The 19698-nt window shown below is 41.2% G+C and overlaps 1 protein-coding gene across 1 annotated transcript in view; it reads left to right on the plus strand.

Annotated features, from left to right (window-relative positions):
• Nucleotides 1-18160, plus strand: part of mnd1 (meiotic nuclear divisions 1 homolog (S. cerevisiae)) — a 65457-nt gene extending 47297 nt beyond the window's left edge. Inside the window, exons 6-8 of the mRNA XM_041187297.1 lie at nucleotides 15753-15867; nucleotides 16870-16914; nucleotides 17040-18160. Coding sequence (XP_041043231.1) covers nucleotides 15753-15867; nucleotides 16870-16914; nucleotides 17040-17146 — 267 coding nt within the window. The 3' untranslated portion in view covers nucleotides 17147-18160. The remainder of the gene's footprint in view (nucleotides 1-15752; nucleotides 15868-16869; nucleotides 16915-17039) is intronic.
• The last annotated feature ends 1538 nt before the right edge of the window (nucleotides 18161-19698 follow it).

Here is a 19698-nt window from a genome sequence, read left to right on the forward strand (position 1 = left end):
CTGATGCTGTGATCATTGATTTAAAACGTTAAATATGTTTCTCTCCACAGATGCTGCCTGACCTACTGAGTGTTCCCAATATTTTTTGTTTTTATTGTTTATTTTCATTTTTGCTTGTTTTAGTAATGCACTCCTTTGCTTTGGGCTGGTTTGAGAGTGTATCATTAATTTCCAGTCTCGTCATTTGGAGCATTACAAAAACAAAATTCTGTGGATGCTAGAAATCTGAAATTAAAAAAAGAAAATGCTGGAAATGCTCAGCAAATCTGGCAGTACCTGTGAAAATAGAAAGAGTTAACATTTTAGGCTGGTGTCCTTTGAGCAAACTCATAAAGAACTAGCTGTGTTGCTGATACAGGAGAATGTAATGATCTCCTTTTATGCCTAAATTTCTGTGATCCAATGAGACTTCCACATATCTTGCTCGGTTTTCATCTGCACCCAGTCATGTTTAAATGGATTTCCTCAAGGACACATTATATTAGATTGTCTATCAGAAAAATAATGAGTTTCCATGGCCTTTCAAGATATTCTGCTTGCCCATGGAATGCTTGCAGATGTTTGGTGTGAAACATTTTGTATCCCAGTAAAGCCAATCAAACATATTCGGTAAGTCAAACAAGGATCTTTATTATGGTCAGCGCAGATGCAGCAAACGTGTTTGTCAAAGGTGGCATCAGCGTGACATACAACGCTTCTGGCATTGTTGATGGAGAAAATTAAGTGAAGGGTTTTTTTTCAGTTTCCCCCCCACCCCTTACAAATACAAAGTTAATTGTGTTTTCTTAAATATGTGGGCAATGCTATCTTCATATGGCAGGAGTTCTAGCCTAGAACTATGATCCGGAACAATTATATTATTTATCGCCTTCAATTTAATGAGGATAGCAACTAAAAAATAGTGGATCAGCATGTACTTATTGGATAATGCAACAAAATTGTAATACCATATTTGCAGGAGTATTGCTACATTGCTGAAATTTACTTGTAATGCGTAGCATTTGGATTTTTGTCAAGTCTTAATCATTTTAAGCCTCACTTCACTGACATATGGTAACATGTTTATTAAATTATTGTGGTATGTTATTTTCAAGAACCTTGTGGCATGTCACTAAGAAGCTGCAAGATCTGCAAACATGCTGAAACAGGTAATAATTGGCAGGTAATCAAGTATGGTTTGGCTGAATTTTAAGCTACACAATGTACTCATCTTGGTAAGTTCTTGAACTCTACTGGCAATATGTACTGAGGAGAAGTAGTGTCAGTATTTATAATAAGTTGTTTCTTTGTTAACAATTGAGCCAAATTAGCTTGTAGACTCTAATGCAAAAGGAAAATACTGCGGATGCTGGAAATCTAAAATTAAAACAGAAAATGTTGGAAATACTCAGCAGGCCAGACATCTTCTGTGGAGAGAGACCTAGAACTAACATTTCAGGACCTGTTTACTTCTACCCGCTGACCTACACTGGTTTCCAGTTAAGCACTACCTTCATATTAAAAATCTCATCCTTGTTTTCAAATGCCTTGCTGGCCTGGCCCCTCCCTATTTCTATAATCTCCTTCAGCCCTGCAACCCTCCACGATATCTCCACTCCTCTAATTTAAGAACATAGGAGCAGGAGTAAGTCATTCAGCCTCTTGAGCTTGCTCCACCATTCAGCTAAATCACAGCTGATAGTTGACCTCAATGCCATTTTCTCTTACCATCCCTTTGATGTCTTTGGTATCTAGAAATCTATCTGTTTCTGACTTGAACATAATCAATGACTAAGCTTCCATAGCTCTCTGGGGCAGAGAATTCCAAAGATTCACTACCCACTGAGTGAAGAAATTCCTTCTCTTCTCAGTCCTAATCGGCTTGCCGCTTATTCTGAGACTGTGTTCTCTGGTTCTAGATGCTCCCAGGCAGGGGAAACATCCTTTCTGCGTTTACCTGGTCTAACCCCTTAAATATTTATAAGTTTCAATGAGTTAAATTTTTGTCATCTTTAACATCTTGATTTTAATTGGTCCACCAGTGGTGGCCCTGCCTTCAGCTACCTTGGGCCCTAAGTTCTGTATTTCCTCCCTAAACCCTTCTGCCTCTCTTTCCTCCTTTAAGACACTCCTTAAAACTTATCTATTTGATGAAGCCTTTGGTCATCTGCCCTAATAGCTCCTTACCTGGCTTGGTGTCATACTAAGCTTTATAATGTCTCTGTGAAGTGCCTTGGGATATTTTATTGCTTTAAAGATGCTGCATAAATATAAGCTGGTGATGGGGGAGAAATAACGACCAGCAGTGGCCAGGTCTGATTTATTGGTTTATATTGATGTGCCTCCCAATCACCACTGCTACATTAATGAGATAAAACATAGGACTTTAGACATTACTGCACATCCTATTCCCTTATAGCTCTTTAAAAGGGTCCAAGGAATCTGCCAGTTTGGGCTGTTAGTTTGATTCTGCCGAGCTATTATGATTTGATCCAAAACCCTGCTGCCTGTGTCCTAACTCCCACCAAGCCCCTATTCATCCATCACTCATGTACTCGTTACCCTGCATTGGCTCCCAGTAAGTCCTTGAATTTAAAATTATCATCCTTATTTCCAAATCCCTCCATGGCCTTAGGCCTCCTCATCTTTGTAATCTCCTCCAGTCCTACAACCCTCTGAGATCTCTCCTCCAATTTTGGCTTCTTGCACATCCCTGATTTTGATCTCTTCATCATTGGCAGGCTTCAGCTGTCCTGGAATTCCCTCCCTAAGCTCCTCTGCCTTGCTACTTCTTTCTAAAGTCTACCTCTTTGATCAGATTTCTGGTCATTTTTAAAAGCCATGTGAAGTGCCCTGAGGTAGTTTACCAAATGAAAGGCACCATATAAGTGCAAATTCTTGTTGATATAAGACTGTCCAAGGAGTATGTCTCCCATCTTGCTGCCATGTGAGCATTGAGAAAAGAAAAATCATGCAGTGCAAGACTTGAATTACTGCCGGATCAATTATTGTCATGCAGTAGACCTGGCAAGATATCTTTATGAAGCATCGTGTATAATAAGTACATTCTTTTGCATACTCAGACCTTCCTTGAAAAGAAGCCTCCTTGGTTGAATATTTTTTTCCGCCTTCAGAAGCCTCATGCGAACTTAAGAAATAGAAGCAGGAGTAGGCCATTTGACCCTTTGAGCCTACTCCGCCATTCAATAAGATCATGACTGATCTGCTTGTGTTTTGAATTCCACTTTCCCATCTACCCCCAATAACCTTTGATTCCCTTGCCTAACAAGAATCTATCTATCTACCTCTGCCTTAGAAATATTCAATGACCCAGCCTCCATTGCCCTCTGAGAATTGCAAAGTTGCACAACCCTCTGAGAAAAAAAAACTCCTCATCTCTGTCCTAAAAGGGTGATCCCTAATTTTGGAACACTGCCCCCTAGTTCTGGACTCACCCACAAGAGGAAACATCCTTTCAAGCCCACCTTGTCAATACTGTTCAGGATCTTATATACTTCAATCAAATCACCCCTCAGTCTTCTAAACTTCAGTGGAAACATGCCAGCATGTCCAACCTTTCCTCATAGACAACCCGTTCATTCCAGTTGTAAACATCCCCTGAACCGCCTCCAATGCATTTACATCCTTTTTAAATAAGGAGACCAAAACTGGACACAGTATTCAAGATGCGGTCTCAACAATGCCCTGTATAACTAACTGAAGCATAACATCCTTACATTTATGTTCAATTCCTCTTGTAATAAAGGATAGCATTCTTCTTAATTACTTACCTCCTTTATACCTAACTTTGACCTCATCCTCTGCTGTATAATTCCTTTCCCACTACTGCTTAGGTCTGGTCAACAAATTAAGTACATATAACTGTACTTTGTTTCTATTTGGATTTGAAAAATGCAGAAGGCAGAAAATATTTATCTGTTTAGTTTCAGAAAGCCCATGTGATGATGTACAAAGCACTGACAAATTGCAGGACCAATGTTGCTTTCCGTATAGGTATTAATTCAGTTTAACTTGTTTACTGATCTTTGATTCAGTGAAAATCCATTTTATTGGGAGAAGATGATGCTATGCAAAAAACAGTTTATTGCCAGGTAGGAGCAATAAAACAGAAATAATGATGGAGACAATAATAACTTGACTAGAATGGAGCAGATTTGATTTGAGTGCATTGCCAGTTTATATATCTCTCAATTACTGCTTAAAACCTATTCCAAGACGTGTTTTGGATTGTAAACTGTCGTGTTGAAGAGAAGCTTCTGCCAGATCAAAGGGGTAAGATGTCGAAGGACTTCAGACTTCACTATACGTCCCATTACTCCATAACTTGACCAAAGTCTAGAGAGATAATGCTCCTGTCAATTAATGGATGTTTGCACATATTCCCTCTAATGTGACATGTTTACTTCCTAAAACATCACAATTTTGTTGAAGGTTTAATAAATCAAAGTTGAAAAGGCAGGAAATAACAGAATCAAAAATGAGGAAATTGGCTAGCTTGTTACTAAAGGGAAACTACTGAAGATGTATTGAAAACAAAGAATTCTAAATTATCGATCAAAAGAGTATACTAATATATGCAATGAGAAGTTGAGTAAATAAAATTAAAATCACTTTATCTACAATTTCTCAGACTCAGGTTATTATAGTTTATAACATGAAAAAATGCATATCTCACAAATACTCTGTTGAATTTAACTATGAAGTACTTTTTGGGTTTCTTGACTAACTTCATTTATTTGGCTGGATTTAGTGGTAGAAATAAATGTGGTGAACAGAGGTCACTTATTAACGTGGAAATTGGACAGCAACATCTGGCATCTGAGTGAGATTGTTAAATTGTTAACTTTGTACTGGGGACTTTCTCGCTAGGATGTAGAAGATTGTGCAATGAATGCTGGCCTTGCCAGGAACATTTTATAAATGAATTTTTTTTAAAAATCTGTCTTGGCTTCAATTATAATGAAAATCCTCACCGCCAGCTTGAAATACTCTTATGTGAAAGTTGTATTAACAGTCTCAAACCTGATGGGATTTGAGCTTCTGTCTCTGGACCCTTAATCCAAGTCTCTGGTTTATTAGGCCAATGCCATAACCACTGTGCTACTGATGAGGCAATTACATTCGAATCTATTGCAATACCAATTCCCATGGAATTGTTAAGTTGGAAAAAATCCTTATGTAACTTGTATAGTTGCTGAGTCTGCCAGTTTTTGGGAGCACTGTAGTTGACTAGCACTTATTGGCTAACGAAGGGAAAAATCAACCAAATGCAGCCATTTTAATTATTAAAGCTACTTCTTGGATATTGTGTAGCTGGCTGTTAGGCAGAGACATGATCGAGCTGATTGGTAGGATGTGATGAGTGGAGTCCCACGGGTCTGTACAGGGGCCCCAACTTTTTATGATTTACATCAATGACTTAGATGAGGGGAGTGAAGACATGGTAGCTTAATTTGCAGATGACACAAAGATAGGTAGGAAAGTATGTTGTGAAGAGGACATGAGGTTGCAGGCGGATATAGTTAGGTTGAGTGAGTGGGCACATGTCTGGCAAAATGGAGTTTAATGTGGGAAAATGTGAAGTTGTTCACTTTGGCAGGAAGAACAAAAAAGCAGGGTATTACTTAAATTGAGAACGGCTGCTTAATTCTGAGGTGCAGAGAGATCCAGGTGTTCAAGTACATAAGTCACAAAAAGTTAGTACAGGTATAGCAATTAATTAAGACTAATGGAATGCTATCCTTTATTACAAGAGGAATTGAACATAAAAGTAAGGATGTTATACTTCAATTATACAGGGCATTGGTAAGACAGCACCTCAAACAGTGTGCAGTTTTGGTCTCCTTGTTTAAGGAAGGATGTATATTCATTGGAAGCAGTTCAAAGGAGGTTTACTAGATTGATATCTGGAATGAGTGGATAGTCTTATGAGGAATGGGTTGGACAGACTGGGCTTGTTTCCACTGGAGTTTAGAAGAGTAAGGGGTGATATGATTGAAGTATACAAGATCCTGAACAGCTTTGACAAGGTGGACATGGAAAGGATGTTTTCTTTTGTGGGTAAGTCCAGAGTTAGGGGGCACTGTTTTAAAATTAGGGATCGCCCTTTTAGGACAGATAAGGAAAATTTTTTTCTTTCAGAGGGTTGTGCAACTTTGGCACTCTCTGCCACAGAAGGTGGCAGAGGTGGGGTCATTGAATATTTTTAAGGCAGAGGCAGATAGATTCTTGTTAGGCAAGGGAATCAAAGGTTATCAAGGTTAGATGGGACTGTGGAAATTGAAACACAAGAATATCAGCCATGATCCTATTGAATGGCGGAGCAGATTCGAGGGGCCGAATGTCTACTCCTGATCTTATTTCTTATGTCCTTATGAGCTCAGCTGTGATGCCCTACCTTGCCATGTTCAAAAGGCCTGATGGTATGCATTAGGCATGGCCGCTGTAGTGAGGTACCAGTGAGCTCCAGGCACTGCAACATAAGTCACAGGTATTAGGAAAGCTAAGGAAAATCAAAGTGCACATTTAAAACTCTCCATTATTTATGAAAATACCTTGTACAATCAAATTATGTTGAGCCTGCTACACCTGTTCAGCAATTTTGGATTCAAATGTAACATGCATCCTGCACTACAACAGTACTCCAGTTCATTGGCTGTAAAACATGTTGAGATGATCCGAGGTTGTGAAAGGCGTTATATAAATGCAAGTTTTTTTCATTCTTAGTATGTGATCATCACATTTAGGTATTTTTTGGCTCTTTGTCCACAGAGAGAATTTGCGCAAAAAGTTATTTTTAAATGGTGTTTTTTTAAAGTTAAGTCTATTTGCACAGGCTTGAAAAGGCTGCAGGTCACAAACATTCACAAAAGATATATTAACACAAACTTATGCTGATATCGAGGAGAAGTGGTAACAATAGTTGAGTTACTCCTCTGAAGAGGTTCCAAAAATTGTTTACACCGTATGATGATGAACTGTTCCTTCCTGTGGAGCTTTGAAACCATTATTATGCGATGTAAGTGTGTGTGGTTGCAGGTTTGATCAGCAGCTTTTCAAGCCAACCCCTGAGAGTTCAGGAACCAAGCACCAGCTTCTGATGGAGCAGAAATGAGATGCATGATGACCAACAAATTGACAATGAAAATTGTGAAAAGTTAAACCATGGGAGCCTTCTGATGTGGAAAGGCCAGAAATGCTGGAAGGTAGTCAAAAGGCATTAGGTGAGATGTTCAATTGGTAGTGGACCATTTCTCGTTTGAAAAGCAGGCAGCTGATGGTTGGAAATTACAGCAAGAATGACATATCTGCCATTCCATTGATTCCCATGGTGCATTTGGTGGTGTTTTCAGATAGGCCTGGAAATACATTAGCACTCCACCCACCTGTTTCTGGTGGGTGGATGCATAATTTTGGAAATTGGACTCCTATGCCAATTGTAGGATCTCAGTTCAGGTACAAATGTATGGGGTGGTCCATATGGGGACATACAGGAAACTGCTTAAAAAAATAGCCATGGAAATTTGACTTTTATTCCTGCACAGTAATGAGGAGCAGGAAATAGTTGAGCTGTGATCCACCAACAGCCCAATTTACTGGCTGACTCAGCATGGGAACTGGCTGATTTTGTGGAAGATAAAAGAAAAACTTGCATTAATACAATCATATGATGTCCCAAAGTACTTTATAGCCAGTGAAGTACTTTTGAGGTATAGTCAATATTGCAAAGTAGAAAACATGGCAGCCAATTTATGAACAACCAGCTCCCACAAATAGCAATCTGATGATGACCAGATAATCTCTCTCTGTGCTGTTAGAGGGATTTGAAGGATGTATAGTGGCCAGGGCACAGGCAATAACACTCCTGATGATCTTTGAAATAGTGCCTTCGAACCTTTTGCATCCACCTGAAGAGGGTATATGGGGCCTTGGTTTAACAACACCAAGATGGACAGCACTTCTGATAATGCAGCACTTTCTCAGTACTGCACTGATAGACCAGCCTTGATTTTTGCTGCCTTCTTGCAACTAGAGGACGGTATTTACATGAACAGCCAGTTATCAGGCTCCTGGGAATTTGTTCAGTAACTTCCCTCCACAGTTTCTAAAAAAAAAATCTAAATGATAGGATCTATAAAGCCAGGTTTCACTCTGGGATCTGACTTGTATAGTATTAACATCAGCTGGGATTGTATGACTGTACGTTCACTTACTGTGAAAGAAAGCAGCAGCATAAATAAGGTTTCACCTCACTTAAGTATGCCTCCAGAGAGATTGCAGATGATGCATGGGCAAATAATATAAATTTCCAGTTCAGGTCTTGAGGGGTATTATTGTTACACCCATTGCAATACACTATCTTACAAGTAGATATCGGGGAATGTGAGTCAACTTTCGTAGAGATTACCAATGGGAACAATTGACGCAATGGAACCCAAGAAGGTAATGAAAGTATGCCTATATTTATAACATTGCCAATGCACCCACTTGGGTGTATTGTTGCTGCTCTCACTTGCAGTCAATAACAAATGTATTTTTGGGGGACAAGTGTAACTGGAGCCACTGTGAGATAATTGTTAATCTCTCAAACTGAGATGTAGATCTTTCTGTTGACTGCCTGATCTTAAAGCCATTATGTACTTCTACTTGAGGTTTTCTCTTGGATAAACTCGCTTTGACAACATGAAGCATAGCACTTTATGCATTAACTTGTTTCTGACATGAAAATGCTTTTCTGCAGAGCAAGAGATCTAATGTAAATTATTCTGTTCTCATTTTCATGCAGATGACACAAAGCTGGGTGGGAGGGTGAGGAGGATGCAGAGATGCTTCAGTGTGATTTGGACAAGCTGAGTTAGTGGGCAATTGCATGGCAGGTGCAGTATAATATGGATAAATGTGAGGTTATCCACTTTGGTAGCAAAAACAGGAAGGCAGATTATTATCTGAATGGCTATAAATTGAGAGAGGGCAATGTGCAACGAGACCAGGGTGTCCTCGTACACCAGTCGCTGAAGGTAAGCATGCAGGTGCAGCAGGTGGTAAAGAAGGCAAATGGTATGTTGGCTTTCATAGCGAGAGGATTCAAGTACAGGAACAGGGATGTCTTGCTGCAATTATACAGGGCCTTGGTGAGACCACACCTGGAATATTATGTGCAGTTTTGGTCTCCTTATCTGAGGAAGGATGTTCTTGCTATAGAGGGAGTGCAGCGAAGGTTTACCAGACTGATTCCTGGGATGGCAGCACTGACATATGAGGAGAGATTGAGTCGATTAGGATTATATTCGCAGGAGTTCAGAAGAATGAGGGGGCTCTCATAGAAACCTCTAAAATTTTAACAGGACTAGACAGGGTAGATGCAGGAAGGATGTTCCCAATGGTGGGGGAGTCCAGAACTAGGGGTCACAGTCTGAGGAAACGGGGTAGACCATTTAGGACTGAGATGAGGAGAAATTTCTTCACCCAGGTGAGCCTGTGGAATTCCCTACCACAGAAAGTAGTTGAGGCCAAAACATTGTATGTTTTCAAGAAGAAGTTAGATATAGATCTTGGAGCGAAAGGGATCAAAGGATATGGGGAGAAAGCGGGAGCAGGCTATTGAGTTGGATGATCAGCCATGATCATAATGAATGGTGGAGCAGGCTCAAAGGGCCGAATGGCCTACTCCTATTTTCTATGCTTCTGTGTTCAACAGGCGAATGAGATGAGGGTGATGCTTCTAAAGGTTCCCAAAAAGTGTCCATTCTGAAGCAATTATCCTATTGTTTGGGAATGTTAGCAATGATTATATATCACTCTGAATTTCTTCCATATTGCTTCAATAAGTAGCAATTTATCTGACAGTCAGAATGAGTGCTACTTACAGTCTGATTTTATAAATGTTCTTTATCCAAGCTGAGCAATTTACCCATGTTACAAAGAAAAACCACATCACCCTTTTAATTTCTGCATGTTGCTAGTAGCGATTTTTAATTTTTTTTTAAATGTTGGATGCCAATGATGATTATAGTAAGATAAACCCCCTATGTCCTGATTTTCATTAGGGTTTAACTAGTGACTTTATTAAGTGCTGACTCTAGAGCAGACTTCTCCAGCCTTCATACTCGGGGGGGCCGCATTTGCATATTACTCTCACTCAAGGGGCTGATGTACAAATTTCGGAAAGATAAGGTTGTCACAACAATAAGCTGAACTACAAAGAAATTGTTGGGTTTTAAGAAAAGAAACAATTGCTGAGCAAAAGTACAGCAATGTCATAGCAAGAAATTGTTAATTTAAAAAAATAGTAATCAATAAAAATGGCCAGAATGTGAGAGGGTCAGGGTGTGTGTCCAGCTCAGTCCCAGTCTCAGGGTGCTCACTCACTCCCTCACTCAGTGTGTTGGTGTGTGGCAGTAAGAGAGTGAGAAACCTGAAACTGGACACAAGGCAGACTTGTACTCCCCCACAACACACTCACTCAGTCACTCTCTCACTTGCCCACACACTCAATCAGTTGCACTCTCAATTGCCCATAAGCACTCTCTCTCCCCTACACACACACTCACACCCCTACACATTCACTCCCCCACACACACACACACTCCAACTCTCACTCGCCCCTACACACACACACACACACACATTCACTGTCTCCCTCCCCCCAGTGAGCCTATCAGCAGCAAACATGGGAGAGAAACAGTCTCTGATTGGAGGAGCAGCTCCATGCCGAGTCCTCCATTGAAACTAACCAGTTTGACCAGAATTTTGAAAATTGACTTTGCACGTTGGACAAGCCTGCTCTAGAGTATCATGTATGCTCAGGGCATCTAGTAGGGACTAAAGGGCAATAGTTGAATTTTATATCCGCTTGGTAAAACAGGTATCAAATATTTCAGTGTGGCTAATAATTTGCAATGTATTCAACCGGAATAACTTTATGCATACCTTGGTCTTTAGTCACAAATATATTTTTGCATAGTTAATCACAATATGGTCCTGTTGTGTTTAATATGTTTAGGATAGAGTCATTTTGTACCTATTTGTATTTCTGTATTTAATTTGAAGCCTTGCATTAAAAAGGTAATAAAAATTAAAATCTTGTGATGATTGTCTAACAGAAGATTAACAGACTCCCAAGAATTGGCTGCTAAGGGGTATTTTTCCAGAGCTTCCACTGAAGTTGGAGATTGGAAGAACCCAATGAAAATTTGGATAGGGCTTTGAACCCCCTATGTTACTTTACCATAAGACCATAAGACATAGGAGCAGAAGTAGGCCATTTGGCCCATTGAGTCTGCTCCGCCATTCAATGAGATCATGGCTGATCTGATAATCCTCAATTCCACTTTCCTGCTTTTTCCCCATAACCCTTGATTCCCTCACTGATTAAAAATCTGTCTATCTCAGTCTTGAATATACTTAACGACCCAGCCTCGACATCCCTCTGTGATATAGAGTTCCACAGGTTGTCTACCCTCTAAGAGAAGAAATTCCTCCTCATCTCTGTCTTAAATGGGTGCCCCCTTACTCTGAGATTATGCCCTCTGGTCCTAGACTCTCCCACAGAGGGAAACAACCTCTCAACATCGACCCTGTCAAGCCCCCTAAAAATCTTATATGTTTCAATAAGGTCGCCTCTCATTCTTCTAAACTCCAATGAATACAGACCCAATCTACTCAACCTTTCCTCATAAGAAAATCACTCCATACCCAGGATCATTGTGGTGAACCTTCTCTGGACTGCCTCCAATGCAAGTATGTCTTTCCTTAGGTAGGGGGACCAAAACTATTCACAATATTCTAGGTTTGGTCTAACTAGTGCCTTGTATAGTTTTGGCAAGGCTTCCCTATTTTTATACTCTATTCCCTTTGAAATAAAGGCCAACATTCCATTTTCCTTCCCTATTACCTGTTGAACTTGTATGTTAGCTTTTTGGGATTCATGCACAAGGACTCCCAAATCTTTTATGCTCCCCCCACCCCCACTAGAGCTATACCTTGAGTGCCCTACCATCCATTCTTAATTAGCACAGTCGTTTAGATGATATCACCAACTTCAACACCTCTGTGTTCTTTTGTCTGTGACATCTTTTGATGATCTGCTCCTATCCTAACACCCACCCCCCCCCTCCACTTTTCTCTCTCTCTCCATACACAAACACACACACACCTTAAACCAGCTTATATTTCACCCCTTTCCTAAGATTCACTCAGTTCTGTTGAAGGGTCATGAAGACTCGAAACGTCAACTCTTTTCTTCTCTGCCGATGCTGCCAGACCTGCTGAGTTTGTCCAAGTAATTCTGTTTTTGTTTTGGATTTCCAGCATCCGCAGTTTTTTATTCTTATCTCTGTGTTTAATTGACTGCCACTGCTCTTCAAGAAATGCCTACCTTGAAGAAGTTCTGATCGTCTCTGCGACAAGATTTCTGTGTCTCTCTTTTGCCTTGTTCACCTTCATTGCTTTCCATTTCTCTCCTGGTGTTTGACAAGGTGTTTACTAAAGCCCGCTTTCACAGCCATATCTCCTTTCTCAGTGACTGTCTCCGTCTCCGACTTACCCCACGTGGATTTCAACTGAAATTCCACCCCTCATGTTTCGAACCCACCCAGGATTACAGGTATCTCTGGGACATAAAACGTTTCTCGGACTGCTGTTCCCGTCACATTCTGAGATCCACACTCAGTGCCATGCACCGCCATATGAACACACTCGACCTCTCCCTCCAGCAGCACTGCCATATCCTTTTTCAAAGCTGCGCGTGCCCCCAGTTTCATTTTATTCTTCATCTCATCCGACGCCTCAACAAGAAACTTTTTCTCTTTCTCTCAAATGCTAAGGAGCGCAAGCTCCAGCAACTCATCGACACCAACACCCATCTAGGACCCTTCACACCTGCCTGTCCCTCCGTCCCCACCCCATCTTCCAATCCCAGCCCCAGCCATGTATTCACTATACCCCCTGACCTTCCCCTCTCCGACACTGAACGTTCAGTGCTTAGCAAAGGACTTAGTTTCATACCCTTACGCCCTCATCTCAATGAATTTCGGGCTCGGCACAATGCTGAACTCTTCTTCTGCCGTCTTTGTCTCCAGGCTCACTTCTTTGGGCAGGAGTCCTCTCCCCGTTCAATGGATCCTTTTCCCCACCTCCAATATTCTCCCTCCACCTGGACCCCTCCCTCTGGTTTCTTACCTTCTCTTGATCTTTTCATTGAGAACTGTCGGCGTGACATTAGTCGTCTCAGTTTCTCTGCTCCTCTCACCCATAATCTCTCTCGCTCTGAACTTACTGCACTCCGTTCTCTCAGGTCCAACTCTGAAATTGTCATCAAACCCACTGACAAGGGTGGTGCTGTTGTTGTCTAGCGCATTGACCTCTACCTTGTGGAGGCTGAGCGTCAACTCGCAGACACTTCCTCCTACCTCTCCCTGGACCATGACCCCACCACTGAACATCAGGCCATTGTTTCCAGGACTGTCACTGACCTCATCTCCTCTGGGGATCTTCCTCCCAACCTGATAGTCGCCCAACCTCGGACAGCCCGCTTCTACCTCCTACCCAAAATCCACAAACAGAACTGACCTGGTAGACTGATCGTGTCAGCTTGCTCCTGCCCCACGGAACTCATTTCTCGGTATCTTGACTCCTTTCTCTCTCCCCTTGTCCAGTCCCTTCCCACCGACATCCATGATTCCTCTGACACCTTACGTCACATCAACAATTTCCAGTTCCCTGGCCCCAACCGCTTCCTCTTCACCATGGACGTCCAATTCCTCTACACCTCCATCCCCCACCAGGATGGTCTGAGGACCCTTAGCTTCTTCCTCGAACAGAGGCCCGAACATTCCCAATCCACCACTATTCTCATCTGTCTGGCTGAACTGGTTCTCACGCTGAACAATTTCTCCTTCAACTCCTCTCACTTCCTCCAAATAAAAGGTGTGGCTATGGGTACCCGCATGGGCTCCAGCTATGCCTGTCTCTTTATGGGGTATGTGGAACATTCCTTGTTCCAGTCCTACTCCGGCCCCTTTCCACAACTCTTTCTCCGGTACATCGATGATTACTTCGGCGCTGCTTCATGCTCTCGTCGGGACTTGGAAAAATTTATTAATTTTGCTTCCATTCTCCACCCCTCCATCATTTTCACGTGGTCCATCTCTGACACTTCCCTTCCTTGACCTCCCTGTCTCAATCTCTGGTGATAGACTGTCCACCAATATCCATTACAAGCCTACCGACTCCCACAGCTACCTTGACTACAGCTCCTCACACCCCGCTTCCTGTAAGGACTCCATCCCATTCTCTCAGTTCCTTCGCCTCCATCGCATCTGTTCCGATGATTCTACCTTCAAAAACAGTTCCTCTGACATGTCCTCCTTCTTCCTTAACCGAGGTTTTCCACCCACGGTCGTTGACAGGGTCCTCAACCGTGTCCGGCCCATCTCCCGCGCATCCGCCCTCACGCCTTCTCCTCCCTCCCAGAAACATGATAGGGTCCCCCTTGTCCTCACTTAGCACCCCCACCAGCGTCCGCATTCAAAGGATCATCCTCCGCCATTTCCGCCAACTCCAGCATGATGCCACCACCAAACACATCTTCCCTTCACCCCCCCTATCGGCATTCCGTAGGGATTGTTCCCTCCGGGACACCCTGGTCTACTCCTCCATCACCCCCTACTCCTCAACCCCCACCTATGGCACCTCCCCATGCCCACGTAAAAGATGTAACACCTGCCCCTTCACTTCCTCTCTCCTCACTGTCCAAGGGCCCAAATGCTCCTTTCAAGTGAAGCAGCATTTCACTTGCATTTCCCCCAACTTAGTCTACTGCATTCGTTGCTCCCAATGCAGTTTCCTCTACATTGGAGAGACCAAACGTAAACTGGGCGACCGCTTTGCAGAGCACTTGCGGTCTGTCGGCAAGAATGACCCAAACCTCCCTGTTGCTTGCCATTTTAACACTCCACCCTGCTGTCTTGCCCACATGTCTGTCCTTGGCTTGCTGCATTGTTCCAGTGAAGCCCAACGCAAACTGGAGGAACAGCACCTCATCTTCCGACTAGGCACTTTACAGCCTTCCAGACTGAATATTGAATTCAACAACTTTAGGACTTGAGCTCCCTCCTCCAACCCCACCCCCTTTCTGTTTCTTCCCCCTTCCTTTTGTTTGTTTTTTTTTTCCAATAATTTATTTGGATTTTTCTTTTCCCACTTATTTCCATTATTTTAAATCTTTTATGCTCCCCCCACCCCCACTAGAGCTATACCTGGAGTGCCTTACCATCCATTCTTAATTAGCACATTCGTTTAGATAATATCACCAACTTCAACACCTCTGTGTTCTTTTGTCTGTGACATCTTTTGATGATCTGTTCCTATCCTAACACCCCCCCCTCCACTTCTCCCGCACACACACCTTAAACCAGCTTATATTTCACCCCTTTCCTAAGATTCACTCGGTTCTGTTGAAGGGTCATGAGGACTCGAAACGTCAACTCTTTTCTTCTCCGCCGATGCTGCCAGACCTGCTGATCTTGTTCAGGTAATTCTGTTTTTGTTTTGGATTTCCAGCATCTGCAGTTTTTTGTTTTTATCTCCCAAATCCCTCTTTGCTGCAACCTTCTGCAGTCTTTCCCCATTTAAATAATATTCAGCTCCTCTATTCTTCCTGCCAAAGTGCATAACTTCACATTTTCCCACATTATATTCCACTTAGTAATTATCTGTGTATAATAGCATTAAGATATTTATTTTCAAAATAGGACAGTCGTGCAGCTATGTTGAAAGAATTGGAAGGACTTAGACAAGAAAGAAATCAGTTGAAAGCAGAGCTGGAAAAATACCAAGAATGTGATCCAGAAGTAATCGAAGAAATCCGTGAGTAACTAATCCATTTGTTTCAGTTAAAGTAGTTGTAATGTTTCCATTTGGAACATTTTGATTATCTCAGCTAGTTTAAATTGAGGTTTAGCTAAACACAAACTGAACAGCATGTGTTAACAGGTGAGCAGTATATTGTGATGTTTTGGCACAATAATACAATGCTCAAGTATGATTTAACATTGAAATATATCACTGTCTTAAAAGATTATGCTGCATCTTGAATGAGCATTTTTTGGTTTCAAACAGTATGGTCCTAGCTCTTTTATTGTGAGTGGTGTGAGATAATTTCATCCTATCAGCTCTCAATACCATATTCTTGGGTAATCTAATGGCACAAAACATATTTCCACTTGCTGGTGGGGGATATCAAAGCATTCAGTCATATAAACTTGTAATAGTTTATCATTAGAGTGCGACTCTCATTAGATTGTCTCTCTCATGTGTTTTTCATTTCAGTTGAAGCAGAATATAAATTAAATGGTTATAAGGCTGTAGTCATTGCTGTGAGGCCAGTGAACTCAATCGGGATCAGCTGTATTTTTAATTCAAACATTATTTGTACACTATCAGTATGTGATAAATGATATTTTCTTATCCAATACTGTCCTGCTACTGCTTTGATAGCTGTACAGTTGGCCACATTTTTTAGATTGACCAGCCCATTGTCCTGCACTGGACCAGAGGAACTAGGTTCAAATATTGTATCCATTCTGAAATATGGAGCATGACAATTGAGACTTTACTGACCACAGACTGAAGCAAAAAGAAAATTATTAAAATACTTTTTGACGATGGTAACTGTTTTAGGTTTGGTAGCTACAATCCATTACCTACTTTAAATCTGAATTTAAATCAATGCCACATAATCCAATAATTTGTTGCAATTTCTATTGGTGCAGGAGGCAGATAAAATGTTGCTTTGCATACTCTTCAGTTTGAAGAATAAGTTTGTGTACAAGTAATATGGCCATGCTGAATGTGTTTTTCTTTTTATAGGACAGAATAACAAGGTAGCGAAGGATGCAGCTAATAGATGGACTGGTATGTTACAAGAAACCTGTATCTCATAGTAAAGTTATCCAGTACTTTTTCATCCATTTCCAAATGTCTCAATGGAGAGTCAGCTGTTCTTTAATGTTAACCATAATTTATGTTTGTTCCTCTAGATAATGTGTTTGCCATAAAATCCTGGGCAAATAAAAAATTTGGATTTGAACGGAATCAAATTGATAAGGCTTTTGGAATTCCAGAAGATTTTGACTATATTGACTGACGGTTTCTATCAGTACAAATAAATCTTTTTTTTTAAGTTTGTATCGAACCTTTTGTTTATTGAAAAATTGTCTATTTTTATCACAAGAAAATTTAAACTCCCTATCAGTTATCAGTTTTGTGGAGTTCAATTTGCTTTCGATACCTTGAGTCTTCTATTCTGCTGTTTTAAATCAGTGTTTGCAGCAGAGAATTATTTAACAAAGCACCTGCTATTATGAAAGACAAATTCCTGGCTGATATTGACAATTGATGGAAGATTGAGTCCAGCTAAATTAAAGAGCAATTGAATAAAATAGAATGGCAGTGTATATTGCAAGCGTACTAATAATAGTGCAACATATATATAAGTCCCCTCTATAACCTGTTGAAATAGTCATTTTTATTAAAGCAGTCCTACCAAATAACAGTTTGTTCTGTACATTGTGACCCAGTTTCACTTTATTACAATGCTGATCTCTATAGTACCATCTCAATCTGAGAATATTTTATTAGTTGAGCCTGTGTTTTATTGAATATTCCTTTCCTGCCTTACTGACAAAGGAAAATGCATCGCAATTTTATTATGAGATCAGTTCAGATAAAAATGCACGTTTATGAAGCTTAAAGCCTAATTGCAACTAAAAAGAGTTTTTTAACCCATTAATTGTCTGCCCTATAACTATTAAATGCATGTTGCTCAAATGTTCCACACTGAAATTTCTGTAGTGCTTTGCTTCATTTTGTAAAGGGATAAAACCTTTCCAGGTATAAATATTAGATATATTGGGGATTGAAACCAGATTATTTAATTCAACAAGACTGACTATACTGTGCTTATGTTGACTTAAGTCAGGAAGAAATTGGGATAAGATAAAGATTTTCATATCTTCTATGCTGGAAATGTGTTCTGTGTATAAGTGAATGACATTGTAAATCAGAAATTTGTATTATTGTGATAAATATCATACACAACCTTAAGCAAAAACCCAGCCTATTATTTGCTCTTTGTCATTGAAATAAACATTGAACTATTTATGTGCCAAGCGCCTGAAGATAATTTTTGCTAATTATTTTGTTCCTGAGCCTGACTATACATAAAACTTTAATTAAATAACAAATCTGAAACCAGATGTCAAAATATAAAGGAACTGAATGTTGAAGTGATGCATAGGTAGATGTGAGTTTAAAATATTCTGTATGTTTACAGCTAAGACCTGTCCCTTGGGTGTTGTTAATCACTTGGCAGCATTTGACTGCAGTGTGTCTCCTGCAAAGCTGGAGTTATATATTTCAGGTTGTGAATTGCATTCTGCCTCCCTGAAAAAGTTGTGGACTCCTCTTTGGACATTCTTTTTCAATATTAATAGAGTGCAAGCAACTTTTTCATGTGTTTCCCACTCCAACACTCCTCCCAGGCCATTGTTCCTTAAGTGCTTCCGGGCCTAAGCTACATTCAGACCCAAATCCAAGACCCAGCAGTTCAGTTTTCTTGCATGTTCAATGAAATAACCAGTGGCATAGTTAATTTTCCAATGTGTTCCACAAGATTTGGGAAAATGGTATATTTGCCACAATCCATGGTTCATTAATAATTCAGGGGAGGCGATGGCGTACTGGTATTGTCACTGGACTAGAGATCCAGGGTAATCCTCTGGTGACCCGGGTTCGAAACTCACCATGGCAGATGGTGAAATTTGAATTAAATAAATCTAGAATAAAAAATCTAATGATGACCGTGGAACTATTGTCAATTGTCATAAAAACCCATCTGGTTCCTACCTTTAGGGTAGGAGATCTGCCGTCCTTACCTGATCTGCCCATGTGACTCCAGACACAGCAATGTGGTTGACTATTAAATGCCCTTTGAAATGGCCCAGCAAACCTTACAGATAATGTCCCTGACACCACCATCACCATCCCTGGGTATGACCTGTTCTACTGGCAGTGCTGACCCAGCAGACGTGGCGGCACAGTGGTATACAATCGAGAGGGAGTTGCCCTGGGAACCCTCAACATCGACTCTGGACCGGAAGTCTCATGCTATCAGGTCAAACGTGGGCAAGGAAACCTCCTGATTACCATTGATTAATCAGTAGTCCTCCACCACCACTTGGAGGAAGCACTGAGGGTGGAAAGGGCATATAATGTACTCTGGTGGAGGACTCAATGCCCATCACAAAGAGTGGCTCGGTAGGACCACTACAGACCGAGCTGGCCAAGTCCTAAAGGACATAGCTGCTAGATTGGGTCTGAGGCAGGTGGTGAGGGAAAAACATACTTGACCTCATCCTCATCACCATGCCTGCTGCACATGCATCTGTCCGTGAAAGTATTGATGGAGTGACCACTGCACAGTCCTTGTGGAGACCAAGTTCTGTCCTCACTTTGAGGATGCCCTCCATTGTATTGTGTGGCACCACAGCCGTGCTAAATGGGATAGATTTCGAACGGGTCTAGCAAGTCAGACTGGGCAACTGTGAGGCACTGTGGGCCATCAGCAGCAGAATTGTATTCAACCACTCAGTAACCTCATGGTCAGCATAGCCCCCACTCTACCATTCCACCAAGCCA

This window comes from Carcharodon carcharias, chromosome 1, assembly GCF_017639515.1.
Source record: "Carcharodon carcharias isolate sCarCar2 chromosome 1, sCarCar2.pri, whole genome shotgun sequence".
Lineage (NCBI taxonomy): Eukaryota > Metazoa > Chordata > Chondrichthyes > Lamniformes > Lamnidae > Carcharodon > Carcharodon carcharias.